This window comes from Eretmochelys imbricata, chromosome 10, assembly GCF_965152235.1.
Source record: "Eretmochelys imbricata isolate rEreImb1 chromosome 10, rEreImb1.hap1, whole genome shotgun sequence".
Lineage (NCBI taxonomy): Eukaryota > Metazoa > Chordata > Testudines > Cheloniidae > Eretmochelys > Eretmochelys imbricata.
This window is the reverse complement of record NC_135581.1, coordinates 20027480-20046409: the sequence shown is the minus strand read 5'-3', so window position 1 is coordinate 20046409 and position 18930 is coordinate 20027480. Positions and strand designations below refer to the sequence as shown.

General features: G+C 40.9%; 1 protein-coding gene across 1 annotated transcript in view; it reads left to right on the top strand.

Annotated features, from left to right (window-relative positions):
• BMERB1 (bMERB domain containing 1) overlaps positions 1 to 18930 on the top strand; it is a 101254-nt gene that overhangs the window by 36320 nt on the left and 46004 nt on the right. Inside the window, exon 2 of the mRNA XM_077828700.1 lies at positions 4237 to 4360. Coding sequence (XP_077684826.1) covers positions 4237 to 4360 — 124 coding nt within the window. The remainder of the gene's footprint in view (positions 1 to 4236; positions 4361 to 18930) is intronic.

Below are 18930 nucleotides of genomic sequence, written 5' to 3'. Positions count from 1 at the left end.
CAGGTGACATTGTAAACAAGAAGCAGGCAGCATTATGTCTCGTAAATGTAAACAAATTTGTTTGTCTTAGCGATTGGCTGAACAAGAAGTAGGACTGAGTGGACTTTTAGGCTCTAAAGTTTTACATTGTTTTATTGTTGAATGCAGGTTTTTTTGTACATAATTCTACATTTGTAAGTTCAACTTTCATGATAAAGAGATTGCACTACAGTACTTGTATTAGGTGAGTTGAAAAATAATATTTCTTTTGTTTTTTACAGTGCAAATATTTGTAATAAAAATAAATATAAAGTGAGCACTGTACACTTTGTATTCTGTGTTGTCATTGAAATAAATATATTCGAAAATGTAGAAAACATCCACAAATATTTAAATAAATAGTATTCTATTATTGTTTAATAGCACGATTAATCACGATTAATTTTCTTAATCACTTGACAGCACTAGTTATAAGGTAGAATTTAAGTGTTTGCTCTGAAACTGTAAACCACCACAGTCAGGAGAGAAGCATTACCAAGTATGAAATTTGTTTGCCACAGCAAGGGTTATTTCCTGCCGAACAAAAGAAGGCCCATAGGTACCAGACAAACCATTGTGGAACATCAGAGGACAAAAGTCTTTTTTGATTGCTCCCCCACACCCATGAAGAAGAGATGTGCATGGGGATTTGTCCCATTAGCTTGAACTCTGGGGGAAGGAAATAAAAATCCCTTACAGGAAGAAACTGCATCTCTAAGCTGCTTGGACTTGGGGAGGGCAAGATTTCTAAGCATAAGCAAGGGATCCCCAGCTGTTTAGCCTGTGTTAGCTGAAGAGGACCTATAGATCTTGCATATTACAGCAGTTTCTGTTACCTTTTTGAACTTAAGACTGTAACTCATTTGTGTGTATATGTTTACCTGCTTTAATTTTGTAAATAACTTTCTTATTTATTTTTCTTAGTTAATACATCTTTATTTGATTTATTATAGGAGTGGCTACAAGTGTTGTATTTGGTGTAGGATCTAAGGTGCAACTGACCTGGCATAAATGACTGGTCCTTTGGGACTGGGAATAACCTGAATATTGTTGTGATTTTTTGGTGTAAGGGACCATCTATCACAAAGGCAAATATGCTGGGTGGCACGATAGACTGGAGTGTCCAAGGGGACTGTCTGTGGTTCCATGTTAAGGCTCTTAACTAGTGTTTGAGGAGTTCACACCTTATATTTGGTTGGTGAATTCTAAATATAGAACTCACAACCAATTTGGGGCGTGTGCCCTGCTTCTCAACAGTCTGCTGTGAGGTCAGTACTCACACTCCTGAGCTACTCCAGTCAGCTTGGCATGAATGTCTTTCTAAAAGAGATGATGTAGTTCAACGGGCTCGATACAGGTGAAATTTTTTGGTTTGTGATATGCAGTAAGTCAGACAGATTTTCACAATAGTTCCTTTTGGCCTTAAAATCTATGAGCTTATAAGGGGGCACTAAAAAATTGGGGAAACTTAACAGGTTGCCACAATGCAAAGGGAACAAGAAGCCAAAGGTCTGACTCAAATGTCTACTGGGCACACTGCTTTTTTAATACTCACTTCCAGAATTGCTGAGATCACAGTGGGGTAGTTGGTCTGGGTCATAGCAAACACTGGGATATTTATAGGTAGATGTAAATAGTAAGTAAGAAGAAAATTACAATTCTTGAAGTAGAACATAACATTCACTTCCATTTACATGCTCTTGGAAACTGTTTTTAAAACCTTCTGTATTATTTGCACATTTGGCATTTATTGGCTTTAATTCTTTGTAGAATCAGGATGATTTCCTGCATCCTGTTTAAAGCATTTAGGAAATAAATTTGCATCAAAGCTATTTTTGATCCAGCCAGTTAAAATAACTCTGTAGTAATGGAACGCTACAAAAAGCAAAATGATGAATACTGATTCTTTGACCTAGCAATGAAATGAAGTTTTACAAAGAGCAAATTTGGAGCCCTGAGCAGTTCTGGTGTAAGTTTGCCTGTTAAAGGATTCTGGTTAGTAAAAGCAAAAATTATAATTTGTTGGGTGACTCACAAGGCAAAAATAACCCAGCCAGTGCCAATGAACATGTTGGCCAGCTTAAAAGGTTTTTAAAGTACAGTAATGATCCTTTGCCACACTTTCCATATTTTTTTTTAATAATAGGAATGCAATCCATTTTTCTTGTTTAAATCACCAGTGTTTCTGTTTCTTCCAAGGCTTCTTTTATCCTTATTTAGGCCCTTTAGTTTGTTTCCAGTCCATGAGACAGAATCAAGTCAATTTGGATGAATGCTGATAATAAGATTAACTTCCAAATATACTGTATAACATTCCTTCATCTATCAGTTTTGTAGTTTTATTTAAAAAGCTATCAACTTTTGTTCTTTATAAATCGGTGCTTCTTTTGCTCATGGTTCTATTATCTTCTAGCCATTTAGTGATTTTACTTTTCTTTTCATATTTGCTCCATTGTTTTACTAGGAACTGAAATTGCCAGTCTGTAGTTTCCAGGGTAACTCTTCTTTCCTTTTTTGAAGATTGATTCCATATTTGCTTTTTTTCAGTCCTCTGGTACTTTCCCAATTCTCCTCGACTTTCCAAGAATAGTTGGAATAGTATTGGTGAGTTAGCTAATACGGGAGCCATGTTGATTGGGGGTATTCTAAGGAAAACCACACCTAGATGTCTTCCTCTATGTTAATAATAATAATAATAATAGTCTATTTTTTATACAGCACTTTCTATCATTAGATCTCAAAGCACTTCACAATCTTCTTCCTGTGAGACAGGAAAGTATTTTTCCCCAATTTAACAAATGGGGAATGGAGAGGCCAAGTGACTTGCCCAGGGTCTCACAATGCAGCTATGGCAGAGCAGGGAATGGAACCCTTGTCCCAGGTCAGTGCCCTAACCACTAGATGGTCACTGTAATATGAGACCTTAAGAGCAGTTGGGTAGAGCAAAAAGGAAAACATAAGGCGATTGATGGTGCTTGAAGAGGGATAAAGCAACAGAGGGAACTGTAGCTTTATTCATATTCCAAGTCTTCTGTGTAAGATGTTCAGCTGCCTGGGTCTTGTGTTTATGGTGGTACTTTCATAATTTGTTTCCTTTTAATTGGTAGAGCTGCATTCTCCTAATTCAGAAATGTAGCTAATGCTACAATTTCATTTTTTGTTTTTTCATGTCCTGTACGCATATGTGTTCAAATGTAGCGAGTGAGTTTGGGTTTCTCAGTTTTTGTTATTTAACTGGAGACTAAAGGGGCCTAATTTTCGGAGGCCAACTGCTCAGCACTGCCTGAAAACCAAGCCTCTTTAAGGTGCTTCCCAAAAACTGAAGCACCCCAAAATCATTAGTCTCATTTTAAAATCTTGGCCAAGATAAATAAATGTGATAAAACATCAGCATAAGGTTTCCTGGAGGTCAGAGTCCTCCTTCCCAAACCAACTCTCTGTAGACAGATAGTACCTACTTCTACCAATAGGGAAGAGAGAACATGTCAATTACACAAAAATAATAATAAAAGGGGCCTGCCTGATCCTGCCACTTGCTGAACACCTCCTACAAAGTACTGTGTATCCTCCACTCCACCTGATTTCAATGGAAATCATGATTACTAGCATTTCACAAGAAACATTCTGTGCTTCACAGGATTAGGCCCTTAGCCTCTTATACACACTCTTTAGCCTGTTCTCTTTAGCCTCTTCTCTGATGGGCCCTTTTCTCTGGGCTGTCCTTTTAACTGCCTGTCCCATTTAAATAAATGGAGTTCCAGGAAGAATCATAGGAATTAGAGATGAAAAATTCTTATTAGTTCATTTTGTCCATATCTCTTCCAATACAGGATTGTTCACAAGAGTGAATTCTTGTAGCTGGTAAGCTTTGTAGCAGTTATATTGCTATATTTTAAAAGTCTGTAGTGATGTAAAATAAGGCACAGCAGCTCTGACAGTACACTGGGTTACTGTAGGTTAGGCTTTCTTTTGCGCACATGTCAAATCGTATTAGAGATTTACAGGAATCCTTTTATTTTTAAATGATTAAAATAATTGAAACTACCCAGCAAAACAAGAAAGGACCAGTCTACCTAGCATCCAGCTAGTATGTTCCCTGCTACCCACATTAATTCACCATGGCCTGGCACCTCTGTGATTAAGTTGTATTCTTTAAAGATCCTGCTAAGTTTAGTTAGACCAGCCTCATTCATTTCCTGTCTTCCTTCACACACATAGATCAACTTGACATCATCTCAATGGCTGAAACAACAATGATGCCTGAGGAAATCGAATTGGAGATGGCAAAGATCCAGAGGCTTCGGGAAGTCTTAGTCAGAAGAGAATCAGAGCTCAGGTTTATGTAAGTACCAACTCTTCTGGGAAAATGCTAAGCAAAACTAATCCATATAGGAGTTTAGGTTTTTTTTTAATCCATTTGACACTTAAAAAAATGAAGAGTTCCCATTTTAGCTGAATGTTTGCAAAATGCCACTGGGAAATGATTTTTGTAGTTGCAAAGGAAGTTAAAAAAATTTATTCAACATGTTTTACAGAATTTACAAAGAGGATCTATTGCTTACAAAGGGAAACATTGGCGCAATGCTTCTGGCAGATCATGTTTTCACACCAGAGCTCGTATCCTAGGTGGGGAGTGAGCATGGTGTGAAGAAACAACAACTAAATTCTACTCAAGTCTCACTGAAGTTAATGGAATCTGCACAGGAATACCCGAGGGAAGAATTTAGCCTTACTCATATAGGGCCAGATCCTCTGCTGGTGTAAATTAGTGATTACATTGATTTATACCACCTGAGAATCTGGCCCTTTTCTCTCCCCACCTATACACCCATTTTAAAGGACAAATATATAGCCTGATCCTTTAACCCTTACTCATGCAAGTAGTCCCATTGGCTTCAATGCTCCCTCACTCTCCTCTTTGACTCACTTGTGTGAGTAAAGCGGGGTTGGCCTCCTATTTTTTACAACAAATCATGCAAATATTTTTTTATCCAGCTCTGGAAATTGCACTGTTAGTTTTCAGAGTAGCAGCTGTGTTAGTCTGTATTCGCAAAAAGAAAAGGAGTACTTGTGGCACCTTAGAGACTATGTTCGTGAATTTCAGTCCAGAGCAAATGTACAGCCATAGCTTACAACCTTTTAGAAATAATAGTTTGCTGACAGAGTCTTTGGAGTGATACTGCTAAAATAAACAAGACCAAGATTGGTTTTGTCACACCTGCTTCTAGGTAATCAAGTAAATACTTGGCTATCAGCTTCTATATAGATAGAATCGGGTCAGGCAAAAGCCTTGCCAGGGACACCTGTATTTCCCTTGACATTTTCTGTATCAAACAGTGCAAAGAGATTGAAATAAATTATCCTACTGAAAGAGTACAGCAGTAACTGGCTGTCTCTCATACTTTCCTACATTCTTTCTCTTCACTTGATCTATTTTTTCCTCATTTCCAGCCTGCCTTTTTCATTTCCCCAGTGCTCATGCTCATAGCTGTTCTCAACGCTCCTTTTCTCCTGTCAGGTGGCAGAGTCAGCAGATTAACATGGAAGCGCTGACAGTCAGACTGTTGAAAAGGGAACTTTGCCAAAACTGGCACCATCTACAGTGCTTTCCCCGTGTTCTCCATAATATGAATACACTCTGCTTAATATGGAGGAGCATGGAGCAGCTGTCCACTTGCTGAAGTGGGACAGCTTCTCTGAGCACATACCACCTTTGCTGCTCTACATTGACATGTAATTCAAAATGTGGACGATGATTGATAACTTTTAAAGGCCTGAATGGTCTGGGATCTGGCTGTCTTGCAGGCTGCCCCTTGCTCTTTTCCCCCCTACAATAGATAAAAGCATCGAGAATACTCTTGCTATTGGTTCACAAGGTGAGACTCTGAGGCTGGCTGCAATGACTTCTCTCCAACAAGGGCCTCCAGCATTGGAAATTGCTTCCCTTCATAGTCCCTAAGAGCCCAAGATCAGTGAACTGCTGTGACAAAGACTAGTAGACATGCTGGAACATGTGTCTATTTGGTTTATTTCTTCTGATTTTTACAAATCTTCTATTTTATTCCTGAAAAATGAGAGGAATATTGCCAATGTTTCCATAAGCCAGCTCAGCAGGGGTTCTTTACTGCCACTCATTGTGGATAGCTCATGTAAGTTGTGGTGGGTTTTGTTTTTATAACTCAAACCCTGCTCCCCCTGAAGCTAATGATACAACTTCCATTAACTTCAGTGGGTCCAGGGCTAAGCATTTTACAGCTGCTCAAGCCATGCACACTTTATAAATGAATCTATTAAAATAAAATAAAAGGTAGGTACTCGCATTTATGGATGAGTTTATTACTTTCAGTTGTTTCCTGAAGTAAAGGCATTGTCGATGTCCTGAGACCAGTGTTCTGATAGTTAAGGCATTTCAGTAGCTGCATTCTCTTGCCGGGACTTGGGTCTCTTTTGAAAGATTTGTATAGTCAGCTGTATGGCCTGAACATGGTGAAGGGCTGAATTGGTTCTGCCAGAGTTTGAACATGTGACCACTGAGAAACTATCTATGCCATGTCTAGTGCTCAGTCCATTAAGTCTTCTCCAGCTTGGATGAGAACTTCAGTCTCTAATTAGTTCTGCTGCTGCTTTAGATTTTCAGTTAATGGCATGATCAAAGCAAGCCAAAGAGTATTTGGTGATGGAGCCCAGAGTGTAGAAGTGTGAGGGAGTGGGACAGAGTTTAGTAAGTGTGATTGTATTCCTTATAATTAAGTAAGATGCTAAAAGACTTTCTGGTATTGGAATATTGGACCCTTTTTTGAATTCATACGACAGCGAAAACAAAATGATGCAGTTATTCCAGATCAACTAACTGATCTTGCCACAATCAGACTGGTTATTTTTTTCCTGTTACTTCTTCCTTTAGGCATGACTTTCCTTCCCACTCTGTGATGTTGCTCTTTTGTGTCCTGCAATGCCAACCAAGTCAATGAAATCTCACATTTACTATGTATTACTGCCTCTGCTTAAGAAAAAAGAAAATAAATTAACTGGAACATGAGCGGGACTGACTCAGACTCTGAATATGCTCTAAACCATCAGCACAGTGGTGGTGCCACTTCCCGCTTTATAACCTTTAGCTTAGTGCACTCACCTGGGATGTGGGAGACCTGGGTTCAATTTCCCCCTCTGTCAGAGGCTGAAAAAGGATTTGAACAGGGGTCTCGCATTCTTAGGGGAGTGCTTCAACCACTAAGATATGGGATATTGTGATGTGCAGTGTCCTCCTCTCTTGTTTAGTCTCTCCTAAATTTGGATAAATAATTAAAGCGTCATTAGGCCAGAGAGACTAAGACTGAGAATAACTCTATATCTTAGTGGTTACGGCACATACGTGGGAGGTGGGGAACCCAGCATCCAGTCTCCCTGCTCCAATGACTAATTATTTATACAAAGTGGAACAACTTCAACAGGAGAGATTGAGGGAGCCCCAAATCTGAATATCCCAGAACTCAGTGGTTAGAGCACTCACCTGACAGGAGTGGGAGACCCCTGTTCAAATCCCTTCTCTCCCTGGCTGAACTGGGGTCTCCCACAACCCAGGTAAGTGTTATAATGAGGGGGCTAAAAGGTATAAGGTGGGTCCTCCTCCAGCCAGACTTTGAACAGGTCCTGATCCAGTACGTGGCCTCTGAGCACACCTACCAGATTGTGCCCTGCATGCAAGTGAGGTGGATGAATCCCTATCTTCCCTCACTTTGTGGATCACTCTGGGGAAGACAGAAGACAAGTGTTCAGATGCATAGAGTGAAGCAGCAGAAATTTAGGTGCCAGGGAACTTTAATTGCAAAAACTTAGGCACTGAGTGTGTTTAGGGACCTACAGGGTTAGGCAGCAGCTGAGAGAGTTTTGTGGGTCACAGTGGAGACTAAAATTGTGACTTAGGGTGCCTAAGTACCTTTGTGGATCTGTACCATGATGCCTAAAGTTAGGCATCTACATAATTGGCCTGATTTTCAGCCCTATAGCTCCGACTGAAGTCAATGAGAGTTGTGGGTCCTGAGTTGCTCTAAAAAGAACATTCAGACCACTTTCCGACATGTTTAAATAATGATTTAGGTGCCTAACTTCAGGCACCAAAGTTTTAAAGTGCAGGTTTAAGTGTTTTGCTTAAGGTCACAGAGGAAGTCAGTGTCAAAGTCAGATTGAGGACTCAGAAATTCCTGTCCCCAAATCCTGTGCTCAGATCATTCCATTCTCCAAGAACCATTAAAGATAAGGGCAACCATGGACTGAATTTTAACCTTTGAGGCTTCCACAATTTACAAGTAGGATTTTCAAAAGCACTCACCATACGTCTAATTCTATAATATCTTTTCAAAGCCCATTGTAAAATTCCCATTTATTTCAAGGGACAGAGTGATTTTGAAAATCCCAAATATACTTTTACAACAGTGGTCTAAACCACTCATTTTCAGCAGTTTGTTTTGTTTTCATTTAACTACAGAATAGCATCCCCAGTTCTCTGAGAGGAACCTAGCGAGTTGAACAACTTTATAGATTCTATTTTATTGTGATTTCAAAGTTCATAAATCACAAATAGTAATGGAAAGAAAAAAAAGTCATGAAATGTACTGCTAGGTATCTATTAAGTAACAAACACAATGAAAATTTTATTGCAGGTAACATTTTTACTGCAGAGAGTATATATATTTAAATGCTTTAGATTAATTTTTCTTCCTTTAATTCAAAATCTATAACAAGCCACTGTTTTCTGAAAGAATTACTTTTGCCAGATACATCAATTTTACCACTATTGCATCACTGCGGTTAGAAAGGTCTCTCCATCTTTTAACTTAGTTTAATTAGATAATTAAACACCAGGGACTATCATTTATACAGATAGTTAAATGTAATTAGACACATTTTGTAATTTTGTTTTTAAAAAGCTGTCTTTAATACTTTTATGATTTGATCCAGAGCTTTCAGAACCACTGAATCCTGAGAGAATCAGCAGCAAATACGTTTAATCACAGAACGTTGACTTGGCTCTTGGCAAGCTTATGGTCACTGGAGATGAAGCAAATTAAAAGAGGTTTTTCCATTTCAGGTATATAAAGCTTCTAAAATAAAACCCATCCCCAGAAACCTGCTGCTCAGTCCCATCCCACTTCACCAAAGATTGCAAAAATGGACAGTTCCTAGTGGAATAATGGGGTTGGAGCAACTGTCTGCATTGGTTTTCTGTTAAAGTTCATCAGGTGTTGTTCCAGGAATTTCCCCATTGCCTGATGGTCTCTGCACACAAGCAGGGCAACAAATCTCAAGTGAAATTCATCTTTGCCTGTTGGGTAGGTCTGGCTGATAGAGGAGTTTCATAGGATATTGGGCCACATCTCCCATCAGATTGTCAGGGTTTAAACAAGTTAGTTCCACATGTAGGGTTATAATTACACATGTTCTTGAATCCATGGGACACTGAGGACATCACATATGTGCCATGTCCTGTACTGCCATGGTATCTGCCTGTCTGCATTACCTACCCCGGCCTAATCTAATTCCCACCAGGAGCTCTGCTTCCATCTCTATTCTCATTCCCTCCCTGAAGCACATGAACCACCATCCTCTTCCTCAGCCAATCCATCAAGCATCAAAACATCACAATGATTTTAGGGAGAGCTACAGGCTTCCTGCTTGCCATTCAGCACCACCAGCGCTGCCTCCCAGCTGTTCCATGCTGCCAGCAATTCCTCATCCCGACCCCCAGTTTGAGAACCCCTGCCCTAGTGTGCCTGTGGATCTGATGGAAGGATTTTAGTCTAGCTTAATTACAGATCAGTTATTATAACAAAAACCTACCCTTTGATGATGTATTTTAGGAGCTTTTATCTCACTGCTTTTTCTACTCATATTGGAGTGTGAATAAAAATAGAGGACCAGATCCCCAGTTGGTGTAAATCAGAGTAGCTCCAGCTCCAATGAAGTCAGTGGAGGGGTACAGATTTACAGCAGATGAGAACCTAACCCATAGATTTCTAACTGAAATGATATGATGTTACTTTTCTCAGGAGGTTGCACTCTAACAAGCTCAGCAAAGGGTTAATGGAGCGATAATAAAATTCACTTATACTGGAGGCTTGAAATGGCTTAGGAATAATACAGTGCATTGCCTTTGATGGTCACAACATTTACTGCAGCACATATTTTATCCAATGAAATATGTGCTGCCATGAACAAAGGATATTTGGTGAAGAGAATTTCTCCAGGTTAACATAGTTTCTAGTAAAAAAAAAAAAAACTAGTGAGGCCTGGCTGCTCAGCAGTCAATTAGCATTTCCCAACTATCTTGTTTTCTGTGTATAAACCAGCAAGAAATTATCCACTGGTATGTGATTTCATGGATAATGTAATATTCCTTCAGGCAGTTCCTGTTTATGATCTATGTATCATCCATTTCCTACTTTGCATTTTCTCTTTTCCCCTCCACGCAGCATGAGGTGCAGTTGAAGGAGACTATCCTGCCTTTATTGTGGTTTAGAGACTGATCTGCTTGCCTGGAAAGTTAAGGTGTATGAATCCAACTCTAGTTATTGCAGTTGGTGCTGAAGTGCACCATGCTGAAGATAAATTCTAGATTCTTCCCCACCTTGAACAAAATGACATGAATTACTAATGAATCTTGTAGGAAAACCTTCACTAAGGATAAAATGAAATGTGTGGCTTCTGTGTCAATAGGCAAATGCCAGCATGTTACATTACAGCATTCAGATTGGTAACACTCCAGTATTTAAATAGGACCTTTACTGAATAGGTCACCACCACTAGGAGCTTTGTAAAAGTCATCCCGATGGGGGGGAGGAGGGGGGGGGCGGGGCATGAGAAGGACGGTTCAGGCCGCTGATGAGATAAAAGCTATACACATCATCATCATCATTTTTTAAGGCTAATTTTAAAGCACTTGATGATGGCAAGGGAATATCTGACTTAAACTGTATTCAGCACTACACTTTAACTTCCCTGAAAGTGTATGTATGTGTGTTCTATATTAGATGTATATCCAAGTTGCAAAGTTTAGGTGAAGTCGTCAGGTCTTTGGTTTTGGTTCAGACCCCTCTCTAATACGTATCATAGACATCTTCAAAGGGCTCTACTTTTCTGCATACCATGTTAGGATTATGTCTGAAGAACAAGTAGTTTCATACTGAGAGCAATTTTTTTCAATCTTTTAAATTTGACATTTTGATGAAATTCTGAATTGAAAAAAATGAGAACAATTTCAATGAAACTGAAGTAATTTCCTGCCCATTTTTTTGACCAGTCATAGAACTGGTTGAAATTTTTTGAATTAAAAAAAAGCGGGATTGGACAGGATGCCTCTGAGAACATTTGCTTTGTTCATCTGCCACCTCAGTGAATCTAGAACATCCTGAGGCATGGTGACAAACTTTTGAAGACTGTCCTGATTTGATGTGTAGATTCAAGATGTCCAATGCTGCCTGCATCACATTCTGAGAATAGCAAAGGGAGCTACATAATTGGTCCCTGCCATCAAACCCATGAGACACAGTAAGATGATTACCTTCCAGGATGGGCAGTCTCAAATTTGCAAAACCACTTGCTCTATTTTTAGTAACCTGTCCTCTGAAAGAAAAGCTTTCCCTGCTTCTGAGTCCAGTATAGAACCTATAAAAGGAATTATCTGAGGTGGCCAGAAAGTTGATTTTTTTTGACATTGAGATGCAGACCCAAATTTGGAAAGATGAAGATTGTAAACATGATGTGGAGTAACACATCCTCACGTGAACTAGCTTTAAGCAACCAATCATCCAAATATGGGTAACCAAAACTACCTTATTTTCTCAGATGTGTTGCTACTACAGAAAGGCACTTTGAAAAGCCCCTTTGTGCAGTTGACAGGCTGAACAGGTATACCTTGTACTGGAAATGGTGCCCACCACCATGAAATGTAGGTATTTTCAATACTATGTGAAATAGAGATATGAAAATAAATGTCCTTTAAATCAAGAGTGGTGAACCAATCCACAGTTGAAAGCAAGGAAATTATGGAGGCCAGGGTTAACATAGAAAACCAGAACTTCTAGATATACCTGTTCAATTTTCCTAAATCTAAAATCAGATGAAGACTCCCATCTTTTTTCTGTGTCAGGCAGTACCTTGAAAAGATTTTTGGGTACCACCTTGACAGCTCCTATCTGGAGCAGCTTGTGTTCTTCTGAATAATATTGTAAGAAGGTTTCCTGAAAGGGGAAGGGTAGGGAGAATTAAGAGGGGGCAGTTTTTCAGACTGACTGGCCCAACCCTTCTCTATAATCTCTACTACCCATAAGTCCAAGGTTATTTGTTGATGAATTGGGCTAGCTTGTCCGCAAATAAAAGAAGGGATGGATCCTGGCTGATTGGTCCGTGACTCTTGATCATCACATCCAATCTGGTGTTCACAGAAGATGAAGAAGGGGTCTTCATCTTAGGTATCTGACAGATGCTTTTTATGCTGGGTCTGGAATGAAGACTGAGATTGCTGATGCTGTTGCTGATTACTCTGATTTGAAGAAAAATAAGTAGATAACTGAGGGCAATATTGCCCCTGGTATTGAAAAGAAGGAGTAGAAAGTCCCCTTCTGAGTGAGGGATAGATACCCATAAAACGAGCAATGGATCTAGTTTTCTTTAATTTTTCCAACAGTTCATCAGTCTTATTGCTGCAAAGACCATCTCCTTTGAATGGGAGATCTTCCTCCTTGACTCTAATGTCCACAGTCAAGAAAGAGGAATGGAGCTGAGATTGCCTCCTCAAGGTAACTGCAGATGCCAGTGCTCTGGTGGAAGAGTCTGAAGCATCAAATGATTCTCTGAGGGCATACTTTGCCATATGCTGCTGTTCTATCAAAATAGCATTAGCCAGTCTTTTATCTCCTGGCAAATCTTGGACAAATAAGCCATCCTCTCCCATAAGTGGAATTGATAACAGGCCATCATTGACTACTAATTAGCCACTCCAATTCCCAGAGAAGAGGACAAGAAAACTTTTCTTACAAGTGTGTCAGTTTTTCTCTCCTCTCTATCAGCAGGAGTAGAGTGAGTTTGACCAGACCTAAACCTATACTGGCAGCAACCACCATTAGTGAATTTGCACAGGCTGTGAATGAAAGTAAGAGAGCCATTCATGTAGACTCTAGTACTGTTTGTTTGTTTTCTTGGAAATAGGTTGACAGGTAGCAGGAATTGACCAAACAGTCTTGGCAGACTGCAACATCCTGTTCATGGAGGTAGTCACAAGAATGTCAAGTACTGGATGGGAGACTTCCTCCACAGCCACCAAAGGTAAATTTAATGTGGGTACCATGCAATCAACAAGGTCATGCAGTTGCAAAGCATCCTCAAAACAGGAAGAAGCAAAAGTTACACCCACATGCTCGTCAGGGAACAAATGGGGATGAAAGTCAGTATCCATTTGTTCCTGGTCCAAAAGAGGAGGTGTTGCCTCATCCTCTTCTTCAGAAAGTGTATCAGGTACAACCAACTGAGCTACGGATGGATCTGGAGTAACCGGATCTGAAGAGTGTTGAGCCACTGGATCCTTATTGGATGACACTACACCTCTCCATGTATAAAGGCGGATCATCCAAAAGTTGTTGTGGTGGAACCCAACAGGGCCAGGACAGTGGTGGAAGTTGTGGTGGAACTCAGATCAGGGCTGACAGTTTCTTCAGTAGCTGGGATCTGGAAATATACCTATAAGAGGAGAAGCAAAAGGATAAGGGAAGAATCAGATTTCTTGATTCTTCCTCTAACCTCCTCCAAAGAAGACCTCAGATCTGTTATGGATCCACTGGAGACAGTGATGGAACTGCAGAGTGAAGAGAAATAAAGGGTGAAAAATCTTTCTGGAGATGCCATAGGTGTCTCAGCACAGCTGGAAGCAGTGAACAGTGGCTCTAAAACACCTTTCCACTTGCTCATTCCTGGACCAGGAATAAACCACAGGAAGTATAATCATGAAAAATCCGATGCTAACTCATTATTGACAAAATCTGAAAAGTATTTCAGTACAAAGAAACGAGCCTGCAGTTGAATATTTTCATTCTGAAGCTAGAAAAGGCAGCAATAATAATTACTTTTACTTACACATGTAAAACTGGACAAGTCATTTACAACACAAACTTCGCTTCTCTACAAAAGAAAAAGGACACTAAACTATCTAAACTGCTATATGCCACAAAGAGCCACAACAGTAGTTCCCTTAACCCACCCAACAATATTGTTAATCTTTCCAGCTATATTCTTAGCCCGGCAGAAGAGTCTGTCCTATCTTGGGGCCTCTCCTTTTGTCCCTCCAGACACACAGACATGATACAGTTCTGTGGTGACCTAGAATCCTACTTTCGACATCTCCGACTCAAAGAATATTTCCAACACACCTCTGAACATACTAACCCACAGAATCCTTCCTACCAACACTACTGGGTGGACTCCTCCTGAAGGTCAAAACAACAGACTGGACTTCTACATAGATTGCTTCCATCGACGTGCACGGGCTGAAACTGTGGAAAAGCAGCATCACTTGCCCCATAACCTCAGCCGTGCTGAACACAACAGCATCAACAGCCTCAGGAACAATTATGACATCATAATCAAAAAGGCTGACAAAGGAGGTGCTGTCGTCATCATGAATAAGTTGGAATATGAACAAGAGGCTGCTAGGCAGCTCTCTAACTCCACATTCCACAGGCCATTATCTTCTGATCCTACTGAGGATTACCAAAAGAAACTACACCATCTGCTCAAGAAACTCCCTGAAAAAGCACAAGAACAAATCCGCACAGACACACCCCAATAGCCCCAAGCAGAGATATTCTATCTGCTACCCAAGATCCATAAACCTGGGAATCCTGGATGCCCCATCATCTCAGGCATTGGCACCCTGACAGCAGGACTGTCTGGCAATGTGGAGTCTCTCCTCAAGCCCTACGCTACCAGCACTCCCAGCTATCTTCAAGACTTTCTGAGGAAACTACAATCCATCGGTGATCTTCCTGAAAACACCATCCTGGCCACTATGGATGTAGAAGCCCTCAACACCAACATTCCACACAAAGATGGACTACAAGCCGTTAGGAACAGTATGCCTGATAATGTCATGGAAAACCTGGTGGCTGAACTTTGTGACTTTGTCCTCACCCACAACTATTTCACATTTAGGGACAACATATACCTTCAAGTCAGAGGCACTGCTGTGGGTACCTGCATGGCCCCACAGTATGCCAATATTTTTATGGCTGACTTAGAACAATGCTTCCTTAGCTCTTGTCCCCTAACACCCTAACTCTACTTGCGCTACATTGATGACATCTTCATCATCTGGACCCATGGAAAAGAAGCCCTTAAGGAACTCCACCACAATTTCAACAATTTCCATCCCACCATCAACCTCAGCCTAGACCAATCCACACAAGCGTTCCGTTTTCTGGACACTACTGTGCTAATAAGCGATGGTCACATAAACACCACCCTATACTTACCTACATGCCTCCAGCTTCCATCCAGGACACACCACACGATCCATTGTCTACAGCCAAGCTCTAAGGTACAACCGCATTTGCTCCAATCCCTCAGACAAAGACAAACACCTACAAGATCTCTATCAAGCATTCTTAAAACTGCAGTACCCACCTGCTGAAGTGAAAAAACAGATTGGCAGATCCAGAAGAGTATCCAGAAGTCACCGAGTACAGGACAGGCCCAACAAAGAAAATAACAGAATGCCACTAGCTGTCACCTTCAGCCCCCAACTAAAACCTCTTCAGCGCATCATCGCAGATTTACAACGTATCCTGAAAAATGATCCCTCACTCTCACAGATCTTGGGAGACAGACCAGTCCTCGCTTACAGACAGCCCCCCAACCTGAAGCAAATACTCTCAGCAACCACACACCACACAACACTACCCCAGAAACCTATCCTTGCAACAAAGCCCGATGCCAACTCTGTCCACATATTTATTCAAGTGACGCCATCATAGGACCTAATCACATTAGCCATGACATCTGGGGCTCGTTCACCTGCACATCTACCAATGTGACATATGCCATCATGTGCCTTCTGCCATGTACATTGGCCAAACCGGACAGTCTCTACGCAAAAGAATAAATGGACACAAATCTGACATCAGGAATCATGACATTCAAAAACCGGTAGAAGAACACTTCAACCTCTCTGGCCACTCAGTAAAAGATTTAAGGGTGTCAATTTTGCAACAGAAAAGCTTCAAAAACAGACTTAACCGAGAAATTGCTGAGCTTGAATTAATATGCAAACTAGATACCATTAACTTGGGTTTGAATAGAGACTGGGAGTGGCTGGGCCATTACACATATTGAATCTATTTCCCTAAGTCAAGTATCCTCACACCTGCTTGTCAACTGTCTAAATGGGCCATCTTGATTATCACTACAAAAAAGTTTTTTTCTCTGGCTGATAATAGCTCATCTTAACTAATTAGCCTCTCACAGTTTGTATGGCAACTTCCAACTTATCTGTGTTTATATATAGATCTTCTTACTGTATGTTCCATTCTATGCATCCGATGAAGTGGGATGTAGCCCACGAAAGCTTATGCTCTAATAAATTTGTTAGTCTCTAAGGTGCCACAAGTCCTCCTTTTCTTTATACACATGAGGTTTATTTTAAATTTTAATTTGCTCACTATCAAATGACTGGTTTCAGAGTAACAGCTGTGTTAGTCTGTATTCGCAAAAAGAAAAGGAGTACTTGTGGCACCTTAGAGACTAACCAATTTATTTGAGCATGAGCTTTCGTGAGCTACAGCTCACTTCATCGGATGCATACCGTGGAAACTTCCACGGTATGCATCCGATGAAGTGAGCTGTAGCTCACGAAAGCTCATGCTCAAATAAATTGGTTAGTCTCTAAGGTGCCACAAGTACTCCTTTTCTTTTATCAAATGACTGTTTTTTCTATTTCTTCTGGCTCATTGATCTGGCATTGAATATGACTATTGGATGGCAAAGTGTCATGTACAGCAACATGCAGATCCCTAAGCTTTACACTGGGTAAGGGGCTTGAGGAAGGAAGAAGAGTCAGAATACATAAGAGGCATCAACCAGAGATATGGTAACAGTTTATTGGCTATATTTTGCTAAGCAGAATAAGGGCCAGGCAACTGATGCACGATGACCTCTGATTATTATTACCTATTCCTCCCTATTTGTTTTTTATACTCACCTGTTGTCTCTCATCATACAATTAGACTGTAAACTCCCTCAGGCAGGGACTGTTTATTAACTGTGTATACAGACTTAGCACAATGGGGCCCTGATATCTGATGAGGGCATCTAAACAGTACCACTATGCAAATAATAAATAATATGACCGATAGCAAGAGAATTTATTTTGTACAGATTAGCACAATAGCTAATAGCTGTTTTCCAATCATGGGTGTTTTCTCATACAGTTAAATTATAAACTTCCATCTTTTATAGTATTATAATCAGATAGAGCCATATTACTTACCAAGAGTTTCTCAAATGTTATGTCAGATCACAGACAGCTGCAGCAACACAGGAGCCAGCAAACAGAGCTGTAAACAGGGGAGTTTGAGTGGAAATTTGTAAGAGGAGTTTGGGGGGAAGACTAAGAGCCAGACAAAGGAACAGACAGGCTAGTGAAGGGAGTGTGTGGTGGTCTGGCAGTGTTTTGGTGCTCGTTGGGGGTTTGTTTTGCTGTGGGTGGTGGTGTTTCGGTTTGGTTTGTGTTTCCCAGACTAACAGGATTTAGGTGAGAAGGCTCTGACAGACACAGAGGCAGCAGTGGTAGTGACCCAAGAAGTGGAAGACACAATGAAGATGACTGGATGTAGAAGCTGTGGCATGTACATGATCCTGGAGGGGGTACCTGAAAAGAGTTTCATCTGCATGAAGTGCCACCTGATAGAGCTGATGGAAGAGACGATCTGAGGACTGGAGATGCAGGTGGAAACTCTGGTTGAGTTTAGAAGGGTTTCAAGCAAAGACATGAGGAGGCTGAAGAGAAAAGCTCAGACTTGCAGATGGAACCGGGACCAAAGATCTCTGAGGGGATACTTCTGGGTGAGGAAAGTGGACAATGGAAGCATGTGACTAAGAGAACCAGGCAGAGAAAAAGACGGGCTAGTGAAGGAGAAATAGAGCTCAGGAACACGTTTGCGGAGTTGGAAAATGAAGAAGGAGCACAGCAGGTGGTCACTGAAAGTGAGAGGGCAAGGAAGAAGAGCAGCTAGTCCTATAGGAAGAGGGCAAGAGTCAATGGAGATAAACACCAAATATGAGCCCCAGGAGGATACGGGATGGGTTGCAGAGGATTGCAAGGGACAATAGGAATTGAGAGGACTTGCAGCCACAGGGAACAGGGAATAGACTGGAGAATTGCACCATCACCAGGAAAAGGCAGGTCTACGTGACTGGGGACTCCTTACTGAGAAGAATAGACAGGCCCGTAACAAGAGCTGATCCAGAGAACAGAAGGGTTTGCTGTCTGCCAGGTGCTAAGATATGAGATGTGGACCCGAGGCTGAAGAGGATCCTAACGGGAGCAGGAAAGAATCCACTGATTATCCTTCATGTGGGAACAAATGATACTGCTAGATTCTCGCTGGAACGTATCAAGGGAGACTATGCTAGGCTGAGGAAGACTTGAGCCTCAATTAAGTAAATTGAGGCTCAAGTGATCTTCAGTGGGATTCTGCCTGTTCCTAGAGAAGGGCAACAAAGGTGTGACAAGATTATGACGCTCAGAGGGCTCAGGTACTGGTGCTATAAAGAGGCCTTTGGGATGCATGGCCACTGGGAAGCATTCATGGACAGAGGACTGTTCTCTCTGGATGGACTTCACCTGAGTAAGGAGGGAAAGACATGTAG